General features: G+C 38.7%; 1 protein-coding gene across 3 annotated transcripts in view; it reads left to right on the top strand.

The window, feature by feature from the left end:
* The window catches only part of nbas (NBAS subunit of NRZ tethering complex), a 248,990-nt gene that overhangs the window by 58,061 nt on the left and 164,435 nt on the right, over positions 1–26,494 (top strand). For all 3 annotated transcript variants that reach the window (XM_072561955.1, XM_072561957.1, XM_072561954.1), the window contains exons 21-24: positions 1,415–1,551; positions 8,735–8,824; positions 11,581–11,734; positions 25,964–26,149. In XM_072561955.1, the coding sequence (XP_072418056.1) occupies positions 1,415–1,551; positions 8,735–8,824; positions 11,581–11,734; positions 25,964–26,149 (567 nt within the window). The remainder of the gene's footprint in view (positions 1–1,414; positions 1,552–8,734; positions 8,825–11,580; positions 11,735–25,963; positions 26,150–26,494) is intronic.

Raw genomic sequence — 26,494 nt, 5'->3', positions numbered from 1 at the left:
TAAAATCATGTGATCACCCTCTGCAAGTTTGAGCCCAGAAAGGTCATCTATTTTAAAAAAAAGAATTTAAACAGAATAATACCAAAGAGAGTAAGGTTTTTCATGAGATTTCTCATCAGGATAAAATATTCAATTGTCTGACTGTCAAAGTAGGATAGGCCAGCTTTTGTAAATCATATTGGCCATGTGTGTTCTGATAAAAATAGTTATTGTATTCTGTGCAATTCATAAATATGTCTAGTTTTTCTGAATGGAAATTTAAATTCTGTTCCAAATCCAAGGAAGGCCAAGCTTGGTGTCAAGAATTGTACACCAGTTTTGGGTTTTCATATTACAGTGTATATGCAAGGTATTCTAGCTTCCGAAGTATATTTACCTGTTGCATAAAACACAATCTTGACTTTTGCCCTCCCTTGTTGACAATGTAATTTTTATTCATCTTTGTTCGTAGACGTACGAAAGCTAACTGAGTGCAGGGCATTAAGGTTATAGGTTACAGTTGGAGAAGCATTTAAATGAAATTGTACTTCATTTACTAATGTAGAAAGAAAAAAAATGGTGGCACTGTTCTCTGCTCATGACAGATGTGACTCCTATCTATGTGTTAATAGGTTTGCTTGGCTTTATTAAAGGAGACTTTGTGTAAATAATGTGTAATCATTCCAAATACTAAATATTTCTTCTGCCAAATTATTGCATCTTTGCTGGTGGCTCACTTTCCCCTGAGTCTGAAGCTTTTAGATTCAAGTTCCATTTGGGCACTTGAGCACAAATATCAAGACTATCTCTTCAGTGAAATACTGAGAAAGTGCTGCACTGTCAGAAGTGCACCATTTGGGCAATTCATTTAAACAAGGGCAACCCTGCCCTCTGAGGTGGAAATACAAACTTTCACAGCTGTATTTCTGAAAAGCCCCATGTTACCTTGTTTGTTGCTGTAGCTGTTTGTGAGAGCTGTCAGTCTGCAAACCTCCACCTCCTCGTCAAACCCTGAATATTTGTCCAAAACAGTTTATCGATTGTCAAGTGCTTTGACACATTCACTTGTTGCAAAAGACACTCATAGGTGTAGTTTCTTTTCTATTCCGGTGTTTCATTTTTAGATAGAAGATATTGGAAGAATGAATGTTTGTTGCATGAAGGCAATTGTTTTTCAAGTGTTGATGCATATTAATTTGGTTATACCAGCTAGAAGCTTTATTTTAGTGCCAACTGTGTTGGCAATGTCGTGGAGAAAATGTAGAGAATCACAAGGAGACGCGGAGAGTTCTTCAAGGAGTAGGTCTTTTGCAAACAAAAACAATGACACTCAGAAAACCAGATTCTTGAATGCCCCCGAATCTCCGGGTCCATGACTCTTTATGCCTTTTTTATCATGTTTTTGATGTCTTGGCTTTTTTTTTTCTTTAAACAGGAGAGCAATGTTCAGGCTTTGGAGATTCTTTTTACCTATCATGGATCAGGTTTGCTGCCTCATCGGTTGGCCATTCTTTCCAACTTCCCTGAAACAACAACTCCTCATGAGTATTGCTTCCTTCTTCCAGAAGCCAGGTAAGAATATTTTGTAAAAATACAGGTGTGCAGATTTATATGAAAAAAGTTATTATCAAAGCACAGATTATTACATTTCATTTTATAATCTAACCTGAAATAAAGCTGAGTCATTTACTACGCCAGTTCATTAATGTCTGAAATAGTGTAAACGAAGGCTGACACAGGTAGCCTAGTGGCATACTATTTCAGAACTGAACAAACCACTAGATTGTAGATATTTCTTTTTTTATAGAATTTAGTGATAGTTATAAAACTATAATTAATTGCTGATCATTGCAAAAGCACAATTCTAATTAAATCTGACACGTTTACCATGTTTGAGAGGTTTTTTCAATTGTGGAAAATCCTGGCCAGTTTAAAATTATCTACAAATTACAGATTCATTAATTTCTTGAAATGAGAGTTTAAGTTACATTAGCAAATACATGATCACATGAAGATGATTAGGTTTCAGAAAGCTATTGTATAGTTCTCTGTGCATAAACCTCCTATTCAAGAATAATATTACTTGAGTGTTAAAATAAAATGAAGAACTGCAGATGTTGGAAATCTGAAGCAAAAACAGAAATTTCTGGAGAAACCCTAGCAACGTCTTTGGAGAGAAAACAGAATCAGCTTTTCATGTCCAGTGACCCTTCATCAGTACTCGTAGTATCTAGAAAAAGCGAGTATATACGCTGAAAGCTACCATTTCTGCTGCCTCTAGTGGGATGCTACCACCAGACTCATTCCCCTCCCATCCCCTCCCTTATCAGCATTTCACAGGGACCATTCCCTCTGGGATACCCTGGTCCACTGCTCCTGCTCTCCCAATATCTCCCCACATCTACTTCTCATGCAATCACAGAAGGTGTAACACTTGCATATTTATTCACCATCCAAGGCTTCATCATACTTTCCAGGTGAATCTGTGATTTACCTGCACATCATTCAATTTAGTCTACTCTATTTGCTGCTCACAATGTGGTCTGCTCTACAGTGGGGAGATGAAGCACAGCCTGGGTATCTGCTTTGTGGAACACCCACATTCTGTCCAAAAAAATGACCCTGAGCTTTTAGTTGCCTACTGCTTCAACATGCCACCATGTTCCGTAGCCAACATCTTTGTGTCAGGCTTGCTACAGTCCTACAGTGAAGCTCAGCACATGCTGGAAGTACAGCATCTCACCTTCTGCTTGAGGACCCTGCAGCCTTCAGAACTGAATATCAAATTCAATATTTTTTTAGGGCCTCAACATCACCTTCTATTTCCTTTAACTATTGCCACATCCCCAGGCCTTGTCATGACAAGGGCTGCTTTCAGCAGAGCCAACCCATTTTAGGGTCCCGATTATCAGCTTTTCTTTCTTCCTGGCTCACCATTATTACTTCCTTTGTTTGCCTAATTGCTGTTCTGTCTCCCTGGGTTCTGTCTCATATATCACGTACTCCTTTCCTCCACTGTCTTACAGTATTCAGTGGATATACCACCTTTTCCTAGCTACTACTGACTCTGAAGAAAGATCACTGGACCTGAAATGTTGACTCTGCTTTCTTTCCATAGATGCTGCCAGGGCTGCTGAGTTTCTCTGGTAATTTCTATTTTTGTGTCACTTGAATATCATTGGATCACGTACTTTGTGGTACAAACTAATGAATTGGTGGTGAGATATGAAGACCTTGTGAATGTCCAACATCATGCTTGCATTTCAGAAATGATATTGTTGTAATTCTGTTAGAGAACATTTAAAAGGAAATCCGAACACCCTATAATCAACTGAAAGAACAGTGAGGAGAAAGTGAGGATTGCAGATGCTGGAGACCAGAGTTGAAAAGTATGGTGCTAGAAAAGCTCAGCAGGCCAGGCAGCATCCGAGGAGCAGGAGAATCAACATTTCGGGCATAAGCCCTTCTTCAGGAATGAGGCTGGTGTGCCAAGCGGGCTGAGATAAAAGGTGGGGTGGAATTGGGGGAGGGGTGCTGGGAATATGGTAGGTGGAAGGAGGTGAGGGTGATAGGCTGGAGAGGGGGTGGGGGCGGAGAGGTCTGGAAGAAGATTGCAGGTCAAGGGGGAGGTGCTGTCCCTTTTCACCCCCCCCCCCCCTTATCTCAGTCCCAACCCCCAGATTCAGCACTGCCCTCTTGACCTGCAATCTTCTTCCCAACCCCTCCACCCCCACACCCTCTCCGGCCTATCACCCTCACCTCCTTCCACCTATCGTATTCCCAGCACCCCTCCCCCAATTCCACCCCCCACCCACCCACCCCCCCCCCCCCCCCCCCACCTTAGCTTTTATCTCAGCCCGCTTGGCACACCAGCCTCATTCCTGAAGAAGGACTTATGCCCGAAACATTGATTCTCCTGCTCCTCAGATGCTGCCTGGCCTGCTGAGCTTTTCCAGCACCACACTTTTCAACTCTGAAAGAACAGTGACGCAGGATTTTATGTTTTTACACAAAACGAACTTTGTTGTCCGTAAAAAAATTCAGCAAAGGCAGGCACTATCAATTTAGGTTTGTATAATTGCTGATGCAATGATCTCAGTTTCACTTTGTATGAACATAGAACATAGAAAAATACAGCGCAATACAGGCCCTTCGGCCCTCGATGTTGCGCCGACCGAAGCCCACCTAACCTACACTAGCCCAATAACCTCCATATGCTTATCCAATACCCGCTTAAATGACCATAAAGAGGGAGAGTCCACCACTGCTACTGACAGGGCATTCCATGAACTCACAACCCGCTGAGTAAAAAATCTACCCCTAACATCTGTCCTATACCTACCACCCCTTAATTTAAAGCTGTGCCCCCTAGTAACAGCTGACTCCATACGCGGAAAAAGATTCTCACTGTCAACCCTATCTAAACCTCTAATCATCTTGTACACCTCTATCAAATCTCCCCTAAACCTTCTTTTCTCCAATGAGAAAAGTCCCAAGTGCCTCAGCCTTTCCTCATACGATCTTCCTACCATGCCAGGCAACATCCTGGTAAACCTCCTCTGCACTCGTTCCAGTGCCTCCACATCCTTCCTGTAGTATGGCGACCAAAATTGCACACAATACTCCAGATGAGGCCGCACCAGAATCTTATACAACTGCAGCATGACCTCAGGACTCCGGAACTCAATTCCTCTACTAATAAAGCCCAGTACACCATATGTCTTCTTCACTGCACTATTTACCTGGGTGGCAACTTTCAAAGATCTGTGTACATGGACACCAAGATCCCTCTGTTCATCCACACTACCAAGTAGTCTACCATTAGCCCAGTAATCCATCTTCTTGTTACTCCTACCAAAGTGAATGACTTCACACTTAGCTACATTGAATTCCATTTGCCACCTTACTGCCCAGCTCTGCAACTTATCTATATCGCGCTGTAACCTGCCACATCCTTCGCTGTCCACAACTCCACCGACTTTTGTGTCATCCGCAAACTTGCTCACCCAGCCTTCAAGCCCCTCCTCCAGGTCATTTATAAAAATGACAAACAGCAATGGTCCCAAAACAGATCCTTGTGGAACACCGCTAGTAACTGCGCTCCAAGATGAACCTATACCATCAACTACTACCCTCTGTCTCCTTCCAGCCAGCCAATTCCTAATCCAAACCTCTAATGCACCCTCAATGCCATACCTCCGTAGTTTTTGCATTAGCCTGCCATGGGGTACCTTATCGAACGCCTTGCTAAAATCCATATAAAATCCATGACTCTTCAAGAACTCCTTTGTACATGAGCAGAATCTTGCAGATTAATTTACTTCTTGAGAAATGAACCCAAAGGTATTCCAGCTTTCTCCAAGGAGCAAGGTGTACAGGGATTCTTCCGCTGACTTTTGGCTAAATGACTCTCCAATTTTGCTTTGAACACCTTAAAACTGTGAACTCTGCAGCTTCTTGCTTGGCAGTCAGTACCTACCCAAATGCTTTCTCACAGCCTTGCAAGTTAGCTGTGCTGACTGCTTTCTGATACTGCACTCTGTGAAAGCCACTGTAAATTTCATCCTGTAGCTTCCATCTGGACAAATCTTCAACTTCTTCCTCCTTGTATATTCCCAGCTAAACCGGAAAGCCATCCGCATTCCATGTGGTAAATGATAAAGTTAATTTTTCTCTCTGTTTAAGAACATGCCTGATTTAAAGTCATTGCCGTTTGCTCTTGATTGAGATGCAATTGATATCAAATCCAAACTTCTGAGAGAAATACTCACCTGAATTAAACAAAGGAACCTTCTTAGCTCCACAGGCCATCTCCAAGAAAACCTGACATGATTTGGGATGGTCTCGACAGAAAAGTGAACTGATTATTTTGTCTTCAAAGCAATTCTCTGGTTTTCTAACCCATATGAATAATTTAAATCTAGCACAAGGATTTACAATAACTTCTCAGAATTTGTACCCTGTTAAGCTCCTATCTCGTTTACAACCAATGTTAAGCATCTTTTCATCTGAGAACAATATAAATAATTTATATCTTATATTGAAGTTAGGATAAACCTTCTGACACCATTACAATTCTAAACATGGGTCACCCCATCGTTCAGTAATTCCCACTCCTCTCTCTGATTTTGTAAGATAAACGGTGGCTATAATTGAACTGAAATGAATAATTCAAACCGAAGTTTGGAATTAGACTTGCATACCAATTTCTTAAGCAGATATTTCCATTCATCGCGAATTTAACATTCCAATTTACAAAGCGAAAAGTTATATTTTACAGATTATGAACCAGATGATGATGACAATATTATTGCATCTGAAACAAAAACAGAAATTACTGGAAAATCTCAGCAGGTCAGTTCCGAAGAAGGGTCACTGGACCTGAAACGTTAACTCTAGTGTCTGTCCATAAATGCTGCCAGACCTGCTGGGCTTTTCCAGCAACATCTGTATTTGTTTCGGATTTCCAGCAACTGCAGTCTTTCAGGTTTCTTTGGGTCCAACCCCAACCTGACCTTAGCCTTAATCCTATCAGTTTTTTTCTTTTAGTATTATTGTATCAGAACATTTTCAAAGTAGTTTCCAATGTATTAACAGTGCTCAGATGTTCTAATTTAACTTCTAATAATTCTGTAAAAAGCCAACTCTCCTCTTTGTGAACCAGGTGATAAAATCTCAACAAGCTTCATACCTAGATGAAGTCAGAGGGCTGTTTACCTAGTTTCTTGCTGGGGGAAATTTTTAAACGTGTGCTGCGTTAAGAATGGATTCTCGCCATTTCTGCACAGAATGGTTTGGGAGACACTTAATATATTTTCCTGTATAAGACAAATTGTCAAGCTTTATTTTGAAAGCAACTAGATGAAAGATACGAAGAATAAAAGTTGCTTTCAAATAATATCAGCAAAGCTGATTTATTGGTGCCTCTTATCCATCGTGGTGGGGATTCTGAGATACCAGTTGATCTTGGCTAAATAAGATAAAATCATCAATCATCAAAAATCCCTTGCATGTTTCTGTTTTGTTTTAGAATAGTGCAAAGGTCTTTAAAAATTGAAATACGTGAGGGTGTTTATTTAGCCCTAATTTAGAAATTCTGGAGAATGACTTCTGATGATTTTGTTGTTATCAAATAAAATGAACCCCTGATCCAGGAAGTTTAACTCATTCTTCATTTTGTATTATCTCATGTTGATTGGATTAATTTGATTTCAATCATAATTGCAACTCTGTTCATTCATCGCATGAAAGAGAGCATGTATTATTGATTTGTATACAGAATTGTTTCATCATGTGTTTGCCTGTTTGCTGGTAGAAGGATTGAAGAAAAAACAAATGTGAAAGATGTGAATCTCTTGCTCAGATCACAAGGGGGTACTATTGTTATGCCTTAGATTTCACTATCATGCCTGGAGATATGGGACAGTATGAGTCAATTTCTATTAAAGGTGGATACTCAGACTGATTGCATGAGTGACTGCACTGGGAAATTGTCTGCAGTAGACCAGACATTATTAAACACAAGTATAATGTATAGTAGCTACAGGTTTTTTTTTTGCATTAATGTAATACCTTCATATTTTCTTTGAAATATTGCTGCTAGATACAATAAAACTAGTTGACATGATGACTGAGTTGATATACATCAGTGACAATATCAGCAAAATAAATCTGGAGCATTGTATAATGTAGTCATCTGCTACAAAATTTGTTGTCAGAGTCAACTAGGAACATAGGGTAGTGGCAAAGTAACAAAAATGTTCAAAATTAAATGTGTTATCGACAAAACTAATTTGCAATTAAGTATTGACTCTTGTAAAATCTTTGAATTCTCTTGTGTGTCTGTATACTATGTATTGAGGTTATACTTTATTTTGTTCGAGCAATGTTATGGTTTTGGGGGAAAGAAAACTAATGCAAGCTACTTTTATTAATATAAAATGAGATTTAGTTTACATTGAAAACTGCCAGAATCTCTCAAAAACAGGGAAACAAAGGGATACATTTGTGAAGTCTGTTGCTGTTTCTCTGTTGGTACTGTTAAAATCATCTCGATTAGTCGGCAGGGACATGGCCCCCAGCATGGTTTATTTGGAGACCATCACATTGACCCTGATTCCACCTTCCCTGACATTTAGTGCCTATGCCCCACAACAGGAACACACTTCGCCTACACCAGTCATCGAGCAATGTATACATCTGTCTAATCTGATTTACATTTAATGCAGAGATTATGATCTGTGGGTTGCGCTGCTTTATTTGGTACCTAACTCCTCATATTGACTGTGCAGAGCTTCCTGTTTTAACCTGCCAATATTTGGCGGTGCCAGCGTTGGCCTGGGGTGCACAAAGTTTAAAAATCACATAACACCAGGTGATAGTCCAACAGGTTTATTTGGAAGCACTAGCTTTCAGACCGCTGCTCCTTCATCAGGTGGTTGTGGAGTATAAGAGCATAAGACACAGAATTTATAGCAAACGTTTAGTGTGATGTAACTGAAATTATATGTTGAAAAAGACCAGGATTGTTTGGTAAGTCTCTTATCTTTTAGAATGACCATGTTGTTTTCAGTTCTTTCATATGTAAGTCACAAAACCTTTTAAAAAAATGTTACATTCTCAAGTGAACTTTAACATGTCAGCGCAGATAATGCATTGAAGATGTGAGGCAGGAGACGGTGAACATTGTATTTTAAGGTTTAGTATGAGGATTGATCTGTCTTAGTTTTGAATGTATTGCATTTTTTTTCCACAGGTTTGTTGATGAGCAGGGTGATTTGGTGGTATTGCCGTGGAATGAACAAAGGCATCAGGATCTAGATTGGTGTGAAGAACCAAATCTAAGGTAAATTTTTGCATGTTCGTATTCAGTTTTATAGATTTACCTACTGTGCTGAGTACAATACAATCAACACTTACTTCTTGAGATATTTTGTTGAAACATTCTTTGGAAGGGATTGGGTAACTTGGGATGGATTAAAAAAAAATTGATCAGCTGATCAACACGAAAGCTGCGCAAGATTAGTGAGGCAAGTGGGGAAGGCATGTTGCTTACCAGTCAGAATTATAGATTAGTAGCCTGTAGTAAAAGGTAGAATGGCTGTGACTGAAGTGTTTCTTAACAAGTTTTGGGAGTTAAGAGACATAACGTTTGTGGAAAAGTATGCATTAAAGAGGGGCAACTTGGAAGGAAAGCTGTGCTTTTTTAATATCTTAGTAAATTTAGGGGCAGCCAACACATTTTGATGTTCTTTAATGTGAGTTCAAAAATTGTGACTCACTCCAACCGCAAATATCTTCCTAAAGATTTGCATAATCTCTGCTGCATGATCACCCTGTAACAAAAGTTCACTTTTGCTGTTGCTGTCGACATAAAAAAGCTAGTATCAGTGAATGATGGTCACATAATATTAGATAAAATAGAATTGTGCTACTGTGTCACCTGCAAGAATGATGGTAATAAAATGTTGAGGTCATTCGTGATTTTTAGTATTTAATTGATAGGTACACAACAACCTACAAAAGAGCCGACAATTTTATGTTTAAAAATAAACTAATTTTGATTAAAATTTATATTTGTAACTGACATTAATAACCAATTGTTTCTGACATTGCCACCTTTGACTGAGGTTTCTGTATGTGCTTTCTGTGATAATTCTACAGTAATTCCGAGTAATAAAATTTGTTCAATCTTGTCAATTCAGCTCAGGGTAATTAGCAAGTTACTGGACCTGAATGACTGCATTCTTCTAAAAAAAAGTATTTCTTCAAGTTAAATTATTTTGATTTTGAAATGCACATTCTTGTGTTCAACTTCCTCCCTGGCCTCATCCCTCATAATCTACAGCACTCTCAAGAACGCTGAATCCCTTGTGCCTTGGTGTTTTACATCACAAATCTTAGGTTGCTATTTATTAGCTGCACAAACTCCAAATTCTAGTTTTCTACCTTTCTCCTCCTTTTGAGATAATCATAAAAACCTGTTTGTTTTTTGGCTAAGCTTTTAGTCATCTGTTCAGTCACATCTCTGTGACTGTCTCATCTGTAAGCAAAGGAGAGGAATAAGATGAGAGAGCAGAAAGCAAACCTCCAAAAAAATCAAAACATGGTGGCTGCAAAGGCTATAGTCTCAAATTATTGAGTTCAGTATAAGATCCAGAAGGTTGTAAAGATCACCATGATGCAAGAGTCAACAGATCAGGTCAAAACAAACTGCTGCTGCTTTGATAGAACCTTCTATTGTAACCTCTGCCATGTAAGACCAGGGCACAGACACATCGTAGCAGACACACCAGCTGCAAATTCCCCTCCAAGTCAAGCACCATCATGACTTAGAAGTATATCATTATTCCTTCAGTTCATTGGATCAAATCTTGGGAACTCCTTTCCTAACTGCAACTTAAGTGTTCCTAAACTGAATGGACTGCAGTAGTTTAGGAAGACTGCTCACCACTAACTTTCCAATATCACTTTGGGTTATGCTGCCAGTGACACCCATGTCCTGTGGATAAATTTTAGTAAGTTTCTAGGGAAAAGATGAGGTGTTGCACTGCAAGCTTGCATTGACGTTCACTGCATTACTGTAAAACTGAAGAACAGAGAAGACTGAAAGGGAGTAAGGTGGAAAATTTAATGAAAAGTGACTGGAAGGTCAAGGTCACATTTGTGAATTGAACTCTGGTATTCTGCAGAACAGTTGTCCAGTCTACCTTACTTTTTGACTTGGGAGTTTGCAAGCTTTCGAGTTCAAACATATTCAATCAAAACACTGCCCCAATTTATTTCGTTCAATATTGTTTTCTTCTTTTCTCGCTAATTTTCTCATTGCTTTTATACAGCAGCAATTCAGATTTCTGCCACTCGCACCTCCTGCAAATATTTTCACCTTCAATGAAGAGCATTCCTGCTTAATTATTTTTCCCCATTCATTTGGTTTTGTTTAAAATCATTAACTTTCTTCTTATTGGCTGCTATATGTGGGAAATGCTCTGGGGACCCAACACATCATGAGCTTTTTTCTTTCCCCGGCCAATTGAAAGCTCAGATTTAGGACATTATCTAGTTCTGATGTGTGTGATTGAAACAGGTTTTGATGCCTAGTGATATTCAGCTTTCGAGCCTGGAAATGCTCAAATGGTTAAACTTGACTGGGCTCGATTAAAAATCTTGATATAATAAGTTGCTGGAAAAGTAGACTCTGTTACTGAGAAAATAGTATGACCGAGCTTTCTCGAATAAGAGCCTTCGGTCTAAAAGAAAGACAGCTACTATAAAATAAGATGATCAAGATCCCTCTCCACAGATTATGCACAAATTAGAATAATTTCTACTTTCAATGTGTTAAGTTATTTTCTTTTAGTCCATAATCAAGTTTATTTCCTTAGTTATTTTGGTAAATATTTTGCAACAGGCATCCTAACTTGATAATTTATATTAACATGCTCAACTTTGATACGGTACATACCCCTAATGAATAAAATGCATTCAGCCATGACTAGCTTATTTTGTTCATCGTTGACTAGCTTATGGCTTGCATAATTATTCCTTTATATGTAATTTCTATTAATCTGATCAACTGCAATGTGTATTCCATTCCTGCAGACAGGTCATAGACTGCAGTCCACAAGATGTAGCTGAATTTCTGTATCAAGAGCAGCCTGAATTGTTGAAGTACAGCACAACTGAACCCTCTATTGAATGTCTGACAGAGTGGTATCAGAAGCGTGCAGAGGAGATTGAGAGCTACTCCAGACAGGTGAGATCAGAAGAAAATTCTACGTTTTCACCTTTTTGTTGAAATAGTGTTATAAATTGTTGGAGATGAGAATATTTCTATGCAAGAAGGTGACATTCACCACCTTATTTCAGAGTTTTTCCTCAAAAGATATTTATTGTTACATGTAGCATTCAGACTTCTGAATTCTCAAGGATTCATGGGAAAAGCTATGGGAAAAGGTCATGTGTGTATATTTCTTTAGCCATTGTTATAACTGAGATTGGAGAGCTGCATTATTCCTCACGAGTGGAAATCAGCCTCACTATTCCAAGAGTCAACACAGAAATTAAAGTTTAAAAAGTATAAGAATTCCCCAATTTAGCTATCTTGCAGATCCTGATTGACAGAAAACATGGACTAAGTTTCTGTACTTAACAAGATTTGTAACAAATAAGTAGATTCAATCTCTGGACAAGCAATTATGAACTGTTGTATATAACTACTAGTTAAGACGCTAGCTCTCTTTTAAATTCCCCATTTACACACAAATACAAAAGAGGAAACAAATGTGTGTGATGGGCAGATGGAAAGACTTTAATGGCACTTTAATGGTCCTTGTTCACAGCGTACACTCATTTGGCTTGTCAGGACGTGGTGCTCCCTGATTCTCTTCCTCTCAATACTTCCATGTGCTTGAAAAGGGTGCAAGGTGGTTGGAGTGCAATTATAAAGTCTCTGCCGTACTGGTTAAGAGCCACTGCCTCCAGCAATTTTTGAGGGGAAAAAATAAGCTGGCTTTCTTCAGGCTTGTTAGTTTTTCCTGCAGAGCAAAAACATCTCCTCCTGCAGAAGTCTAATGGTTTCTGTCCAAACATTCACAGCAACAAGCTATTCAGCTACCTGGGAGCCAAGCACATTTTTCTTTTTCATCGATATCCAGTCACTCATCTGGATGATCGGAAGCAGAGGTTAATTGTGAAAGGACGTTTGTCGGACTGGAGGCCTGTCACTATTAGAGTGCCTCAGGGATCGATGCTGGGTCCGCTGCTGTTTATTATTCACATCAGTGATTTGAATGAGAATGTACAAGGCATGTTCAGTAAGTTTGCAGATGACACTAAAATAGGCAGTATCGTGGACAGTGAGGAAGATTATCAGAAATTGCAATAGGACCTTGATCAGCTGGGAAGTAAAAATCTTCGAGGAGAAAGTGAGGACTGCAGATGCTGGAGATCAGAGCTGAAAATGTGTTGCTGGAAAAGCGCAGCAGGTCAGGCAGCATCCAAGGAGCAGGAGAATCGACGTTTCGGGCATGAGCACTTCTTCAGGAATGATTCCTTGGATGCTGCCTGACCTGCTGCGCTTTTCCAGCAGCACAGTTTCAGCTGGGAAGTAGGCCAAGAAATGGCAAACTTGAGTTTAATATCGGTAAGTGTGAAGTGTTGCATTTTGTCAAGTCAAATCAAGGTAAGAGTTTCATGGTGAATGAAGGGGTGTATAGAACAGAGAGACCTTGGAGTTCAGGTATACAGTTCTCTGGAAGTGGAGTCACAGGTAGTCAGGGCAGTGAAGAAGGCTTTTGGCACACTGGCCTTCCTCAGTCAGGGCAGTCAGTATAGAAGTTGGGAAGTTATGTTGCAGTTGTACCGGACATTAGTGAGGCCATATTGGGAATATTGTGTTCAGTTTTGGCCACCTTGTTATCGGAAGGATGTTATTAAACTGGAATGAGTGTAGAAGAAATTTACAAGGATCATGCCTGGACTCGATGGTCTGAGTTATAGGGAGAGGTTGGACCAGCTAGGACATTTTTCTGTAGAGGGTAGGAGACTGAGAGAGGACCTTATAGAACTATATAAGATCATGAGAGGCATGGATAGGGTGAATGCACTCAATCTTTTTTCCAGGATTGGGGAAACAAGGACTAGAGGGCATCAGTTTAGGAGAGAGAAGAAGAGGGAACTTGAGGAACAATGTTTTTACACAGAGGGTAAAAACACTTATGCCAGCAGAAGTGGTTGAGGGGGGTAAATTAACAATATTTAAAAGCCATTTGGACAAATACATGGATAGGAAGGATCTGGGCCAAGTGCAGGGAAATGGCGTTAGTGTGGATGGACATTTTGGCTGGCAGGACCAGTTTGAGCCAAAGAGCCTCTCTTTGTGCTGTACAACTTACAATGATTGTTCAATTACTTTTTTTAAAAAAATGCAGCAATCCTTTGACAATCCTTGGGGTTTTAAAATAGTTATTTTCCTATTTCACTCCACAATAAAAAAACACCAGAAAACTACAGAGATATGGTATCAACAAATTTTTAAAGGGTCAAGATATGACCAATTATTTAAGTCACAGACATTCAAAACCAGTCAGTCAGGTTTCCTTAGTTGAAGAATAATGTGTTTATTACAAATAAAATGTTGGAGTTTCGAGATTAGTTTGTTTGGAAATATGGTGTTAAAGCAGAACTCTAGTCAATAAGTAGGAGCCTGACTTAGGTTTTCTTGTTACCCAGATGTTCCAGGGATGAGTGTAGAGCCAGGAAGCTTGCATCTACCTTGGACCTGGTGCGTCAGTAGGCGAATTGCAAAAGATCAAAGCAGTTTGGTAGGCTGGAGTTGATGTGAGCCATGACTAATCTGTCAAAACACTTCATAATTATGGAAGTCAGAGCCATCAGGCAGTGGTCATTGAGGCACGCTGCATGATTTTTCTTTGGCAGCGGGATGATGGTGGTCGTCTTGAAGCAGGTGAGGACATGACGTCATAGTAAGGAGAGATTAAAGATGTTTGCGTATACTCCCGGCTGGTCCGTACAGGATCTGAGTGCACGACTAGAGCCTCTATCTGGGCCACTTGCTTTTAGTGGGTTTGTTGTCAAGAATGCCGATCTGATGACTATGGTAGTGACCGTGCGTACAGGTGCATCTAAGACTAATGAGAGAGGTGACACTGTTTCACTGATCTTTTCAAAGCTGACATTGAGCTCATCGGGTCGTGACTCTGTTCAACTTGGATTTGTGGCCCGTTATATCATGTGAACTTTACCATAAACATGTGTTTGGTCTGGGACTCAAGCTGAGTTTGATGTTGCCTCTTGGTGTCTCTGGAGTTATGATTTCGTGTAAAGGTCAGGATTTCCTGGGGTTGAACACCTCAGACCTGGACTTCAGTTGGGGGTGGATCTCCCCGTCCACCCATGGTTTCCATTTGGGGAACCTTCAAATGAACTTCCATACACTGTCGTCTGCACACTAATGAAGTTTGTAATGGTAGTAGCGTACTCATTTAGGTTGACTGCTGAGTTCTCAAATATGGACAAGTCTATTGATTCTAAGCAGTCCAGTAGAAACCCTTCCGTTGCCTCAGACCAACATTGCACTACTTTGTGTACTGGGTCCTTACACTTCAATCCCTGCATGTAAGCTGGGAGGGGGAGACAGCATTGTGATCTGATTGTCCAAAATGCGGATGGGAGATGGAGCAGTAGGCACCTTTTGGTTGCATGGTAATAGTCAAGGATGTTCAGACATCTGGGACACGAGAAGTGTTGACAGTATCTTGGTAGCATGTTTTTGAGGTTGGTATGGTTGAAGTCACCAGCTACAATGAAGAAGGCCTCAGGGTATTCTTTCTGAAAACAGTTTGTAGTGTTGTATGGTACATCAGTGCAGTTTTCACTTCTGCATGGAATGGGATGTAGACTCAATCAGCATAGTGAAGGTGAACTCATCTGGCAGGGACAGCACTTCACTTCTATGATATTCCAGACCTGAGGAGTGGTAACTTGCCAGAGTTGCCATGTCTGAGCACCAAGGATTGTTGATTAGGATGCAGGCCCCACCGCCCTTTGCCTTGTCCAAGGACACCAAGCGGTCTCTTTGGTAAACTGAAGAACACTCCGGTTGTAAGGCACAGTCAGGTGTCACAGGAGTGAGCCATGTCTTTGTAAAACAGGACACAGTAGTCTCTGAATTCTCTTTGGAAGGTGAGTCTAGCTTTAAGTTCATCCATTTTGTTTTCAATGGTTTGGATGTTTGCCAGGAATATACTTGGGAGAGGGGACTGGGGTGTGGGGGCGGCTGGTGGGAGGGGGACTTTAAACTCCAGAATTTCAGTCTCCCCTGAAGTTCAGCCCATATCCCGAGTACAGACCAAGATTATACTTTTGTAAAAATGACTACTTATTACAATTGGTTAGACTAGCTACAGCTAAACATTTACAAACTGTTGGCATTTAACACTACTAATTAAATTCCCTTATAAACTCTCCCTTACACAGACAGGAAATAATATATGGGGAGGAAAAACTGGAAAGAGATTCAAAAACTTCTGTCCACAAATTCTCTTGGATTGGTTCTTGCTGATCTGTAAGCTGCTGCTTTTCCAAATGTGTCAACTAGTTTGCAAGAGGCACAGGGTGGTCAGTTCATTTGTAAAATGTTTCTGATATCAGTTAAAAGTCACAGCTTATATCAACTGTTTAAGGGAAGATTAATTGGTTTTCTTAAGGCTTAAAGTGAGTTTTGACTGCAGAGAACTGAAACCACTTCTGAACTGGTGGATATCAACATCTTCCCATCTTGTTCCCAGCCCCAAGCCTGTTCGTTTACCTGACAACTAATCACACGGTTGTTGACAGGAAAAAGGCTTTTGTCATCAATAGCTGGTGACTATTCAATTGACCAATCAACTTATTGTTGCCTCTCAGCTGCATCTGAACGGAAAACTCCATGGATCCAGTTCCACTGCAAGTACTTCAATTACTGATTGTTAGAATAGCTGTTTATAGAATGTTCACCACGGGTGTCAAGTGACCAGCTGTTTATATAATGTTCACCACGGGTGTCAAGCGACTTGCTTTTCAAAGCACGAAGCACTCTTGCAAGACGCCAGGTTTGAAAATAGTTCTTAGTAATTTTAGTTCATAAGTTATGAAAAGCACAAAAATAAAAAGACACGGTTCTCTCATACTAGCCAGCAATGCCTGTGAACAAATAAAAACAATTCTTTTAAAGAAATAGAAGGAATCATGTTGGTGCAGAAAGCTCCTGTGGGAACTGTACTCCATAATTTATCACTATAAATAAGTTGTGGCTTCAAAGTGATCCAAAACCTAATCATAACTGCAGTGGGAGATGTGACATTGAATCTTGAATGTTTCCCCACACACTGTTGTAGAGCCTTCATGTAATTTGGTGAAGAAGCCAGAAGGCAAACCTTCTGTTGATTTAAAATTTAAGGTTTCACTGACATTCAGTTGCTCTTAAGCAAAGGTCTGCCAGTGTACACTTCAGTACCATGTGTGGACCCTCCTTTTCTATCAGTGGTTTCTTTCTCATGGCAGAATTGTCATTAGAAAATATAGACCTGATTTTTTTTTGCTATATTTGTTGATTCTCTCCCTGCAACTAGCTCTTATCAAAAGTTGCATTGCTTTTAGTGACCACATAGTGGCACCCAATCTTAATTTGTGTAAGCAATCAATTTAAAAATAATTATATCAATAATTATATCGCATGAATCATTGCATCATATCAGTTATGGATAGTGTAACAATTTTGCTTTGATGTTCGTAAGGGAAAAGGAAGGAGCAATAATTTTATTTGTAAATAAATGGAGCTGCAACTATTTTTGACCATAAAAAGTTTAAATAGGAGAACATGTACTTGAATGGATTAACTATATAAAAATCAGAATGAAAAAAATAAAGATTCTGTCATTTTTTTTTCTGAAATTTTAGTCATTAGGATTCCTGACAAATGGTCAATAGCAATTTTTTTAGCTACATCAAATCTTTTTGTCTGAGTCAAAGATTGTTTTGACAATCAAATTTAAATATCATTTAGCGATGTAATATATGTGATCTACAAAGTATTTATCAAAGTTATCATCCTGTTCAACATTGCTTTTGATGGTCATTGACCAGAAGAATATAATGAATAAAAGTAGCAGTAGATAATGGCCCCTTGTGCACATTCTACCATTTAGTATGATTATGATTAATTCTCTGCTTCAACTCTATTGTCCTGCCGGTTTCCCCAATATCTCTTGATTTCTTAACTGACCAAAAATGTTTCTATTGCTGTTTGGGATGCTTTCAATATGGGGCATCCATAAGTCTCTGAGGAAGCAAATTCCAAAAATACACAACCCTTTGAGTGAGAAAACTCCCCTCCTTTCGGTCCTAGAGGAATGTCTCTTTATCCTAAAACTGTTGCCCTGTGTGTTAGATTCCCCTGCCAGGTAAAACGAGCTCTCAATATTTACCCTGTCTGATCCTTTCCAAATCTTGCATGGTTCAATGAGATTATGTCTAATTCTCAAAGAGTATAAATCCAATCTGCTCAGTTTCTCAATATAGGACAGCCCTCTCATTATAGTGATCAATCTAGTAAAGTTTCACCACCTGCAAGGCAAGTATATTAGCAGCAATCCAGTGCTGTCTTACTGTAGAGTAGGTAAACCCTTCAGGTTTATTTTTCTCAATTGCCTATCCCAGTTATCTCTTTAAATAATTTATTGTCTCACTTTTCCTATCCTTGTGGGCATTGACTGTTTACTTTTATAGTTTTCATTTATTTAGAGAGTGATTATTTTTATTTTGAGCCAGTGGCAAAGTTATGTTGATTTATTTTGCTCATTTTCCCCCAAACATCTGATTGAGCACAGTTCAAACAGAGTAATAACTGTGTTAGTAAAAAATGTCAAGGTTATGCAAGAACTTTTTCAATTGCATGAAATAATTCCACCTTTCCCTCACTAAATCTACTACCTATTCAAGAAATTCATTGATGTGCAAGAGAAACACTGCCATGTTTTGAATCAAGATATGTACAAAGACATGAAAAAATGTCAGCAGTAGTGAGTGCATTGACAAGAGTGGATTTAAAAAAAAGTGTCTGATGAAGAATACTAAAGGTTAATGAAATGAAAAGCTGCTGGCAATTATTTTAGCTCCTTTGTGACATATGTAGATCTTCCATTTCTCTGTTTTTAAAAAAAGCTTTTGCATGTTATACATTGATAATTCTCAGTCCATTCAGTTTTGAAAGATTATTTTTATGCACTTGAAATGCACACCTCTTACTTCATAATACCATTTTTAACTTCATGCAATAATACATTTCTGAGCTTCATCAAAAATTCCCTTATTGATGGCATTGGTGAAATTAAAATAAACAATATCAGTTCTTTTCCATTTTTGATTATTTGCAGCTTTCAAATGACCTGTTTCCTTTGAATCAGTTAAATTGGCGTAATGTAAAGATGGGTAGGGACAGGTAGGCCATTCGGCCCCTTGAATCTGCTGTGCCATTCCAAAAGATCATGGCTGATCGTAAAGGGTGACCTCGAATTTTTAAACAGTGACTCCCTCCCCAGTTCTAGACTCATCCACTAGAGTAAACATCGTTTCCATGTCCACCTTATCAAGAACATTTAGAACTTCAAGTAAGTCATCACTGACATTTTAAACTCCTGTGTCAATCAGTTCTGTCTGTCCAAGTTTTCAATGTAAGACAACCTGCTCATCGAACTGTCAATCAAGTAATCTTTCTCTGATCTGTATCTGACATATTTGCATCCTTCCCTAATTGAAAGTCCAAAATTGTAGACGCAAATCAAGATGTGGTTTTATCAATACCTTGCACCACTGAAGCATAACACTTTGTGTTCACTTCCTCTTATTATAAGGATAACATTCCATTAACCACCTTAATTATTTACATTTAACATTTTGTGTGTCGTGCAGTGGGACACAGTGATCCCTCTGCGCCTCAGATTTTGGCACTTATTCTCCATTTAAGTAATGCAGTGCTTTTTTTTTTACTTTTTCAGCCTCATGAACAACTTCACATTTTCAAACATTATGTTTCGTCTGCTGGATTTTTGCCTACTCATTCAATGTATCCATGCCCAGCTACAACTTGATTTTGACTTCTACAAATCTGCTTCTCTACTTAGCTAGGTGTCATTGGCAAATTTTGTTTCTGTGTTTTTGTTTGCTCATCTACATCATGGATACAAATTGTAAAAACTCAAGATTCCCACAGTGCCCTACCTATCACATCCTTCCAATCAGAAAAAGATCCATGTAAGCATCCTTAAGGCCAGCCAGCCAATCTTCCTGATGAAGGGCTCCTGCCCAAAACGCGATTTTTCCTGCTCCTCAGATGCTGCCCAATCTGCTGTGCTTTTCCAGCACCACTCTAATCTTGACTCTGACCTCTAGCATCTGCAGTCCTCACTTTTGCTTATCAATGCCATTAGACTGGTTACCTTTTAAAGAATGTACTTCTACATTTAAAAAAAAAATTCTCTCACAGTCTAAGGGCATTGCTGGCTAAACCACAATATATTACCCACCCCCAATTGTCAAGAGGACAATTAAGAGACAACTACATTGCTGGTGGGTCTGGGGTCACATATAGGCCAGACCAGGTAAGCAGAACCGTTTTCTTCCTTAAAGGACATTAGTGAACCAGATGTGTTTTTCAGATAATCTACAATGGATTTGTGGTCACCATTGGAGTCTAGAAAAAAAATTCCAGATTTTTTCAGATTGAATTCAAATTCACCATCTGCTGTGGTGGCTATCAAACCCAGTTCCCCAGAAAGTTCCCTGTGTCTCTGTTTTAACAGTCCAGTGATAATTCCACTAGGCCATCAGCTCTACTTTCTGCAATAGCCTTTTGTGTGCATCTTGTGAAATATCCTTTGTAAATCCAGTTGATTAAGGAGCTCCCCATTATCCACAACAAGTTACTGATTTGAACAACTTCAATAAATTTTGTTAAAACTGATTTTCCTTTCACGAAACCATACTGGCTTTTTCCAATTATGTTGAACGTTTAAAGTGTTCAGAACAAGCTCCTTTAGTGATCAATTCTGGCACCTTCCCTACACTAGATATCAAGCTATCTCGCTTAAAATTCCATTTCCTGCCTGCCTACCTCCCTTGGATATAATGTATATGCTTGCTACTTTCTAGTCTGATGACACCTTTCTGACGTCAATTGACTTTTTAAAAATCAACACCAACTCATCAGCAACCTCATGTGAGACCCTCAAATGGAGTTATTCAGGACCTGAAGGCAAGTCACCCTGCAGTCCATCAGTTTGTCAGTACTGTTTCCTTGATGATTGTAATTTCATCAAATCTTTGCTTTCTTCCACATCCTAATTTATATTAAATCCAAGTAATAACTGTTGCCTCAACGGTGAAAATAGAAACCCAAGTATTCAATCACTATGACCACTGCTTTACTGTTATCAATTATTAACTTTCCTTCTTACTCTGTAGAGGACCAGCATTTACCTTTTCTCTTTTTAGATATCTATCGAAACTCTTGGTCTAGCTTTACATTACTAGCTTGCTGCCTCTCATACCCTATCTTTCCCTGGTTAAACTTCGAATCATTTTCTGCAGTTCTTTGTACTCTGACTAAATATCTGAACTGCCACTTTTTGTGCAATTGTACACTTTTTCTTTACGTTTGATGCTTTCCTGAACTGATTGTGTAATTAGCTACAGGCGTAGATCCTGCCCTTTGAATTTACCTTTCTAGTCAGATTGTAATTATTCTGAGAATTCTGAAATATTCGCTTTTAATATCTGCAACTGCTTGTCTATTTATCTATCCACTGGCTAGCATTGTAGTTCACTTCAGTTACTTCAGCTTTCATTCTCACATAGTTGCTGTAATTTAAGTTTAAAATACTCGACTTCTCCCTTTCAAACTGAAAGTACTGTAAATAAAAATCACATTGTCATTCCTGCTGCAAAGAGGTGACTTTACTCTGTGGTTCCTAATTAATCCTGTCTCATTACAAAATTATATTGTAAAAACCTGTGCTTTGCTTGGTTCCAGAACTTGCTGTTCTAAAGACCTATCACAAAAGCATTCTATAAATCCCTCATCTAAGCTACTATTGTACGTCTTATTTATCCAGTTTATATGTGGATTAAAGTCATACATGAAAATTACCATCCCTTTATCATAAACCCCAATATTTCTTCTTGTATACTGTGTCTCTCACTGGTTATTGTGTGGGGGCAGGTAGATTGCTCCCACTAGTGACTTCTTTTCCCCCTACCAAACCAATTCTATGTAATCTCCTGAAACAAGATAATTTCTAACTACTGCATGAAAAACCGCCTTTGATTAACAGTGCTTTACGTAGCATCCTATTCAACTAGAATATCATGTACCCGTCAATATATCAGGAATGATCCTTGTCCTCTTGCTGTCTGGTTTGAATAGTGATCAGTCATGTTTATTTACTTGGTTATACACTGTCAATTTATTTAATTTCTTATGAATGCCATGCACAGCACTTCTAGCTAGTCTAGGTTTTTTTTTCCCTCACTGTCCCTTCCTGCCATTCTTGATCTTCTTTTCCCATATTTTCTTTTGCTCTCCTGCCTTTACATTCTCTCTTTTCACTGCCCCCACTACTTTCTCCATGACCTTATTTTGCTTAAAAGCCCCTCCACATCCTTAGTTTTTTCATTTACATTTATGTGATAAATCTAGCATTTTCACAGTTACACATTGTTTCCCTTAAAATGAAAGTTTCATTTTACTTGCTGTTATCTGGATTGATCCATCTTTTTAAAATTCATTTCTTTGCATATTCACTTCATCTTTTTTTGGTTTTTATTTGATCACTAGACTCTGTTTATCTTCTTCTTACTATTCATTTCTTATTCATCAATGCAGCAGAATAAAAATGAAATAAGCATTTCTGTAACTTGATTGTAATATCCAGAGGAGAAGGATAAAAGCAATTTGTTTCATTCTTAATTTTGAGTTTCTTTGCCTGTTATGTATGGTCAAGGTAAGAGATTAGATAAAAATAATGGTAGAAACCACGCCAGTAAACCATTTGAACATCATAATTTGTTTATTTTATTGCAATCAGAAAAGGAAATTTTGATTCATGTGATGCAAAATGCTATGAACTTGAACATTATGTAACAAATCACTTTTGAGTTAAAATTTTGATTTATTTAAAAAGCACATCTGTCTTTCTGTAATAAAATCAATTTGCTGATAATACAAGAAATGTTTCTGAAGATATTAGACAAAATAATTGAGGCTCATATGGTCATGTCATAAAAGCATCAGGCACTCTAAGTTTATGTAGATAAATTACTGTTGCGGTTCATGATATTCATGAACAGTGTAACATCAATAGTTACAAAATCAGTACTGCACATTTTTTGAATAACATTGATATGCTGTAGCTCACCTCCACTTTTTTAAGGGCATCTAAGAAGACCAATAAATAGTCATCCAGTCAGTGACACCCCAAATCCCCTGAAGAAAACAGGTAATATTCTGTAAAATTGCTTAGGAAGCAGATTTATAGAACATCTGCTGAACATTTCTTGATGCTCACAAAGGGAATGCTAAAGAAACTCAGGTCTGGTAGCATCTGTGCAGAGAGAAACAGTGTTAACGTCTTGAGTTTTACTTGGCCTTTCAAAAAGCCGTCTTGCTCTCTCACTCCTATTCCTGTCCTGGGCATGCTGCAATGTTCCATTGAAGCTTAAGGAACAACACTTCATTTTCTACTCAGGCATTTTACGGCGTTGACGTCTCAATACTAGATTCAGTAACTTCAGAAACTGATCGCATCACATCTGTTATCCTTTTCTGTTGCATTCTCTTCCCCAAGCCTTGTCTTTTTGTGTGTTCTTTACTGTTATTATAAAGGACCCACTCCCTTTCACACCTTAAGTTATACCCATTTTACATTTCTTTTTCTCTTTCTCCACCATTAATAACCTCATTGTCTTTTGTACTGGGTCTCTACCTCTGTCAAAAGTGAAAAGAAAAATTTATAACACCCTTTAGCTGTAAAGTATAGTCATATTGGATTCGAAATTCTGCTTCTCTCTCCATAGATGCTGAATTTGCCTAGTGTTGAGTGCATTTATTTCAGATTTCCAGCATCCAATGTATTTTGCCTTTATTCAGAAATTTCTTGATTCTTGCCGTTTACTGCAGAAAGGTAATATCCACTGACAAAGCAATTATCTCGTAACATATTCAAAGTGTATTTCACGTACTTATTAACAAATATAGCCTTCTGTTTTTGTTGTCATTTTGGGGTAAATTAGACTAAATGCAAAGTTTTATTTTTCTTTACTCACTCATCTGATGTGGCTGATGCTTGTTAGGCTAACATACATGTCCTTTTGTTGCTTTTGAGGAGGTGGCGTTGAACTCCTATAATACATGTGATGTAAACAGATCCAGAATATTGTTAGGGAGGAACTTCTAGGATTTTAACTCTGTGACACTGAAGGAACGGTGATATATTTCCAAATTAGGATAGTGAGTGGACTGTAGGGGAACCTGCAGGTGGTTGTGTTCCACCTATTTGCTATCCTTGTCTTCTGAGATGGTAGTGGTCATGCATTTGAAAGGAGTCTTGGTGAGTTTTTGCAGTGTTTCTTGAAGATGGTACTTTCTACTGGTGCTGAGCCTCCGTGCTGGAGGGAGTGAATGTTTGTGGACGGAGTGCCAGTCAAGTGGGGTTTTTTTTTGCTGTTTGGTGTTCAGCTTCTCAAGTATTGTTGGAACTGCATCCATCCAAGCAAATGAGAAGTATTCCATCACACTCCTGACTTGTTCCTTATAGGCTTTGGGGAATCAAGAGGTGAGTTATTTGCTGCAGGATTCCTAGCCTCCGATCAGGTCTTATGGCCACAGCATTTATTCCCCTGGTAAAGTTCAATTTCTGGTCAGTGGCAACCCTTTGATGTTGATGTCGGGGAATTCACTGATGGTTATGCCATTGTGTTTCAAGAAGCAATAGGTCAATTCTCTTTTGTAAGAGATAATCATTGCTTGGAACTTGTGTGGTGTGGAAAATACTTGCGACTTGTCAGCCAAATCCTGAAAGATAGGTTTTCCTGCATTTAGACATTGACTGCCTCAGAGTCTGAAGAGTCACGAATTGTACAGAAGATTGTACAATCACTATCGAACATCTCCACTTCTGACCTTATGATGGCAGGGACTGATTGATGAAGCACTTGAAGATGCTTGGGCCTTTTAGCTATATTAGGTTACACATTTGGTTTTGGATGAATATGTCACCTGTTGAGTATTTGTTGAAGGTCTTCTCATGGTTTTTTTGTTTTGTTGGTGGCATTTTTTTGTCAGGGAAGCATAAAAGCAGCTGATCCAAATTAATTATGCTGCATTATACCTCATTTTCTTTTAATCCTAAGACAACCAGTGACTTGTATGTTTTTCTGTTTTGTTGTTTGACCATCTGCCTTTTTTACTGCAGGAGTTACATGAAACAAAAGTAAGGAATGCACTTGGCAAATGAATGCCTTGTTAATAAAAAACTGTTGTGGCCAGTAAAGTACATAGGCTGCAAATGAATGAGACATAGAAATTATGCTCACCTGCAGTATTAGTCTACACTTCTTCAGAGGAAAGACACTTCTGTTGGAGTTTTTAATTATTGTCTGGTGTAATGTCTGACCTATAATCGATGATGCTGGGCTTTGAAAGTGCTTCCTCACTACTCTTTCTGTATATGTTCACATTTTTGATGTCTCTTTAAGTAATGAAACCACCGCAGTAACATCACCTACTGCCAGTAAATATTTAGTTTGTGCAATAATGTTCATGGAATGAAATAAATTTATATTTAAACTGATTTAAGACATCACACCTACATGCACGCAAACACACAAAGCTATATATAGTCTTCATTTTGGGCACTCAGAAACCTACATTACTGCAGTATGTAAAAGGACAGATATGTAGTATGAATGTACAAGTACTGTTCAGTGGAAGCTAATTGGATTGATTTGAGAAGTCAAATTTTTCAACATCTTGCACCTGAATTAACTTTGAAAGATTTTGGGATCCATGTCATTTGCTGTCCCCTCACTTTTGAGACTGGAATCAAAATCCAACTCCACTTCATGACATGAAAGCCCCTTTTTTTTGGAGTTTTTAATTATGAGTGTAAGTCTACTTCATAAAAAGTTCCATAATTCAAAAAAATGATAGTCAAATGATACTCTTATCCAGATAGAGAAATGAAAGAATTGTCATTGGAGTTTTAGATAATGTTACAGAATGGATGTTAAACTGGAGCCAACATTTAAGCCAATAAATAAAACAGGCATAAGGTAATGTGTCAGAGGACTGAAAATCAAAAAGTTTTCATCTGTAAACCATGCCAAAGGCTTTGATCAGTTTTAATGTTGCTCTATAACATGCCTTTAGGTGGATTGTGCCTTATCTCTAGTACGCCTTGGCAAGGAGAGGAACATCCCTGGATTAGAGGTTCTATGTGATGATCTGATCACTCTGGAAACTCTCGTGTATGAAGCAGGAGCTGATCCAACTCTTTCTCTGAAGGAACTGCAACAGATGAAAGACATCGATAAACTGAGGCAATTAATGATCAATGTAAGCTGTACAAATTTGGTTCAAGAGGTCTTCATTTTTATATTAATAATACTGTAGTTTGGCGATTTTGTTTGTCACTGGCTCCCTTTATAAGCTGAGAAGTAATTCGTATGAAAAGATTTTACTGACAGGTGTTTAGAACAAATTCTTCTATCCCCACAATGTTCAATATGTAAAAAGCATGAATGCCTACCTTTATCCCAAGCCATTGCAAGAAATAAAGGGAAATCTAATCACCAGGATGTGGATGCCTCCGCGAGCTGGAAATATGGTGGCAGCTCTATGGAGCCATTCCCAAGAAACCCAACAGGATTAAGTTCCAAGTAGGCATTTGTTTTCTTGACG

Source organism: Chiloscyllium punctatum, chromosome 3 (genome assembly GCF_047496795.1).
Source record: "Chiloscyllium punctatum isolate Juve2018m chromosome 3, sChiPun1.3, whole genome shotgun sequence".
Taxonomy (NCBI): Eukaryota; Metazoa; Chordata; class Chondrichthyes; order Orectolobiformes; family Hemiscylliidae; genus Chiloscyllium; species Chiloscyllium punctatum.
Note: the sequence above shows the minus strand (reverse complement) of the source record. Positions and strands in the feature narration are given on the sequence as shown.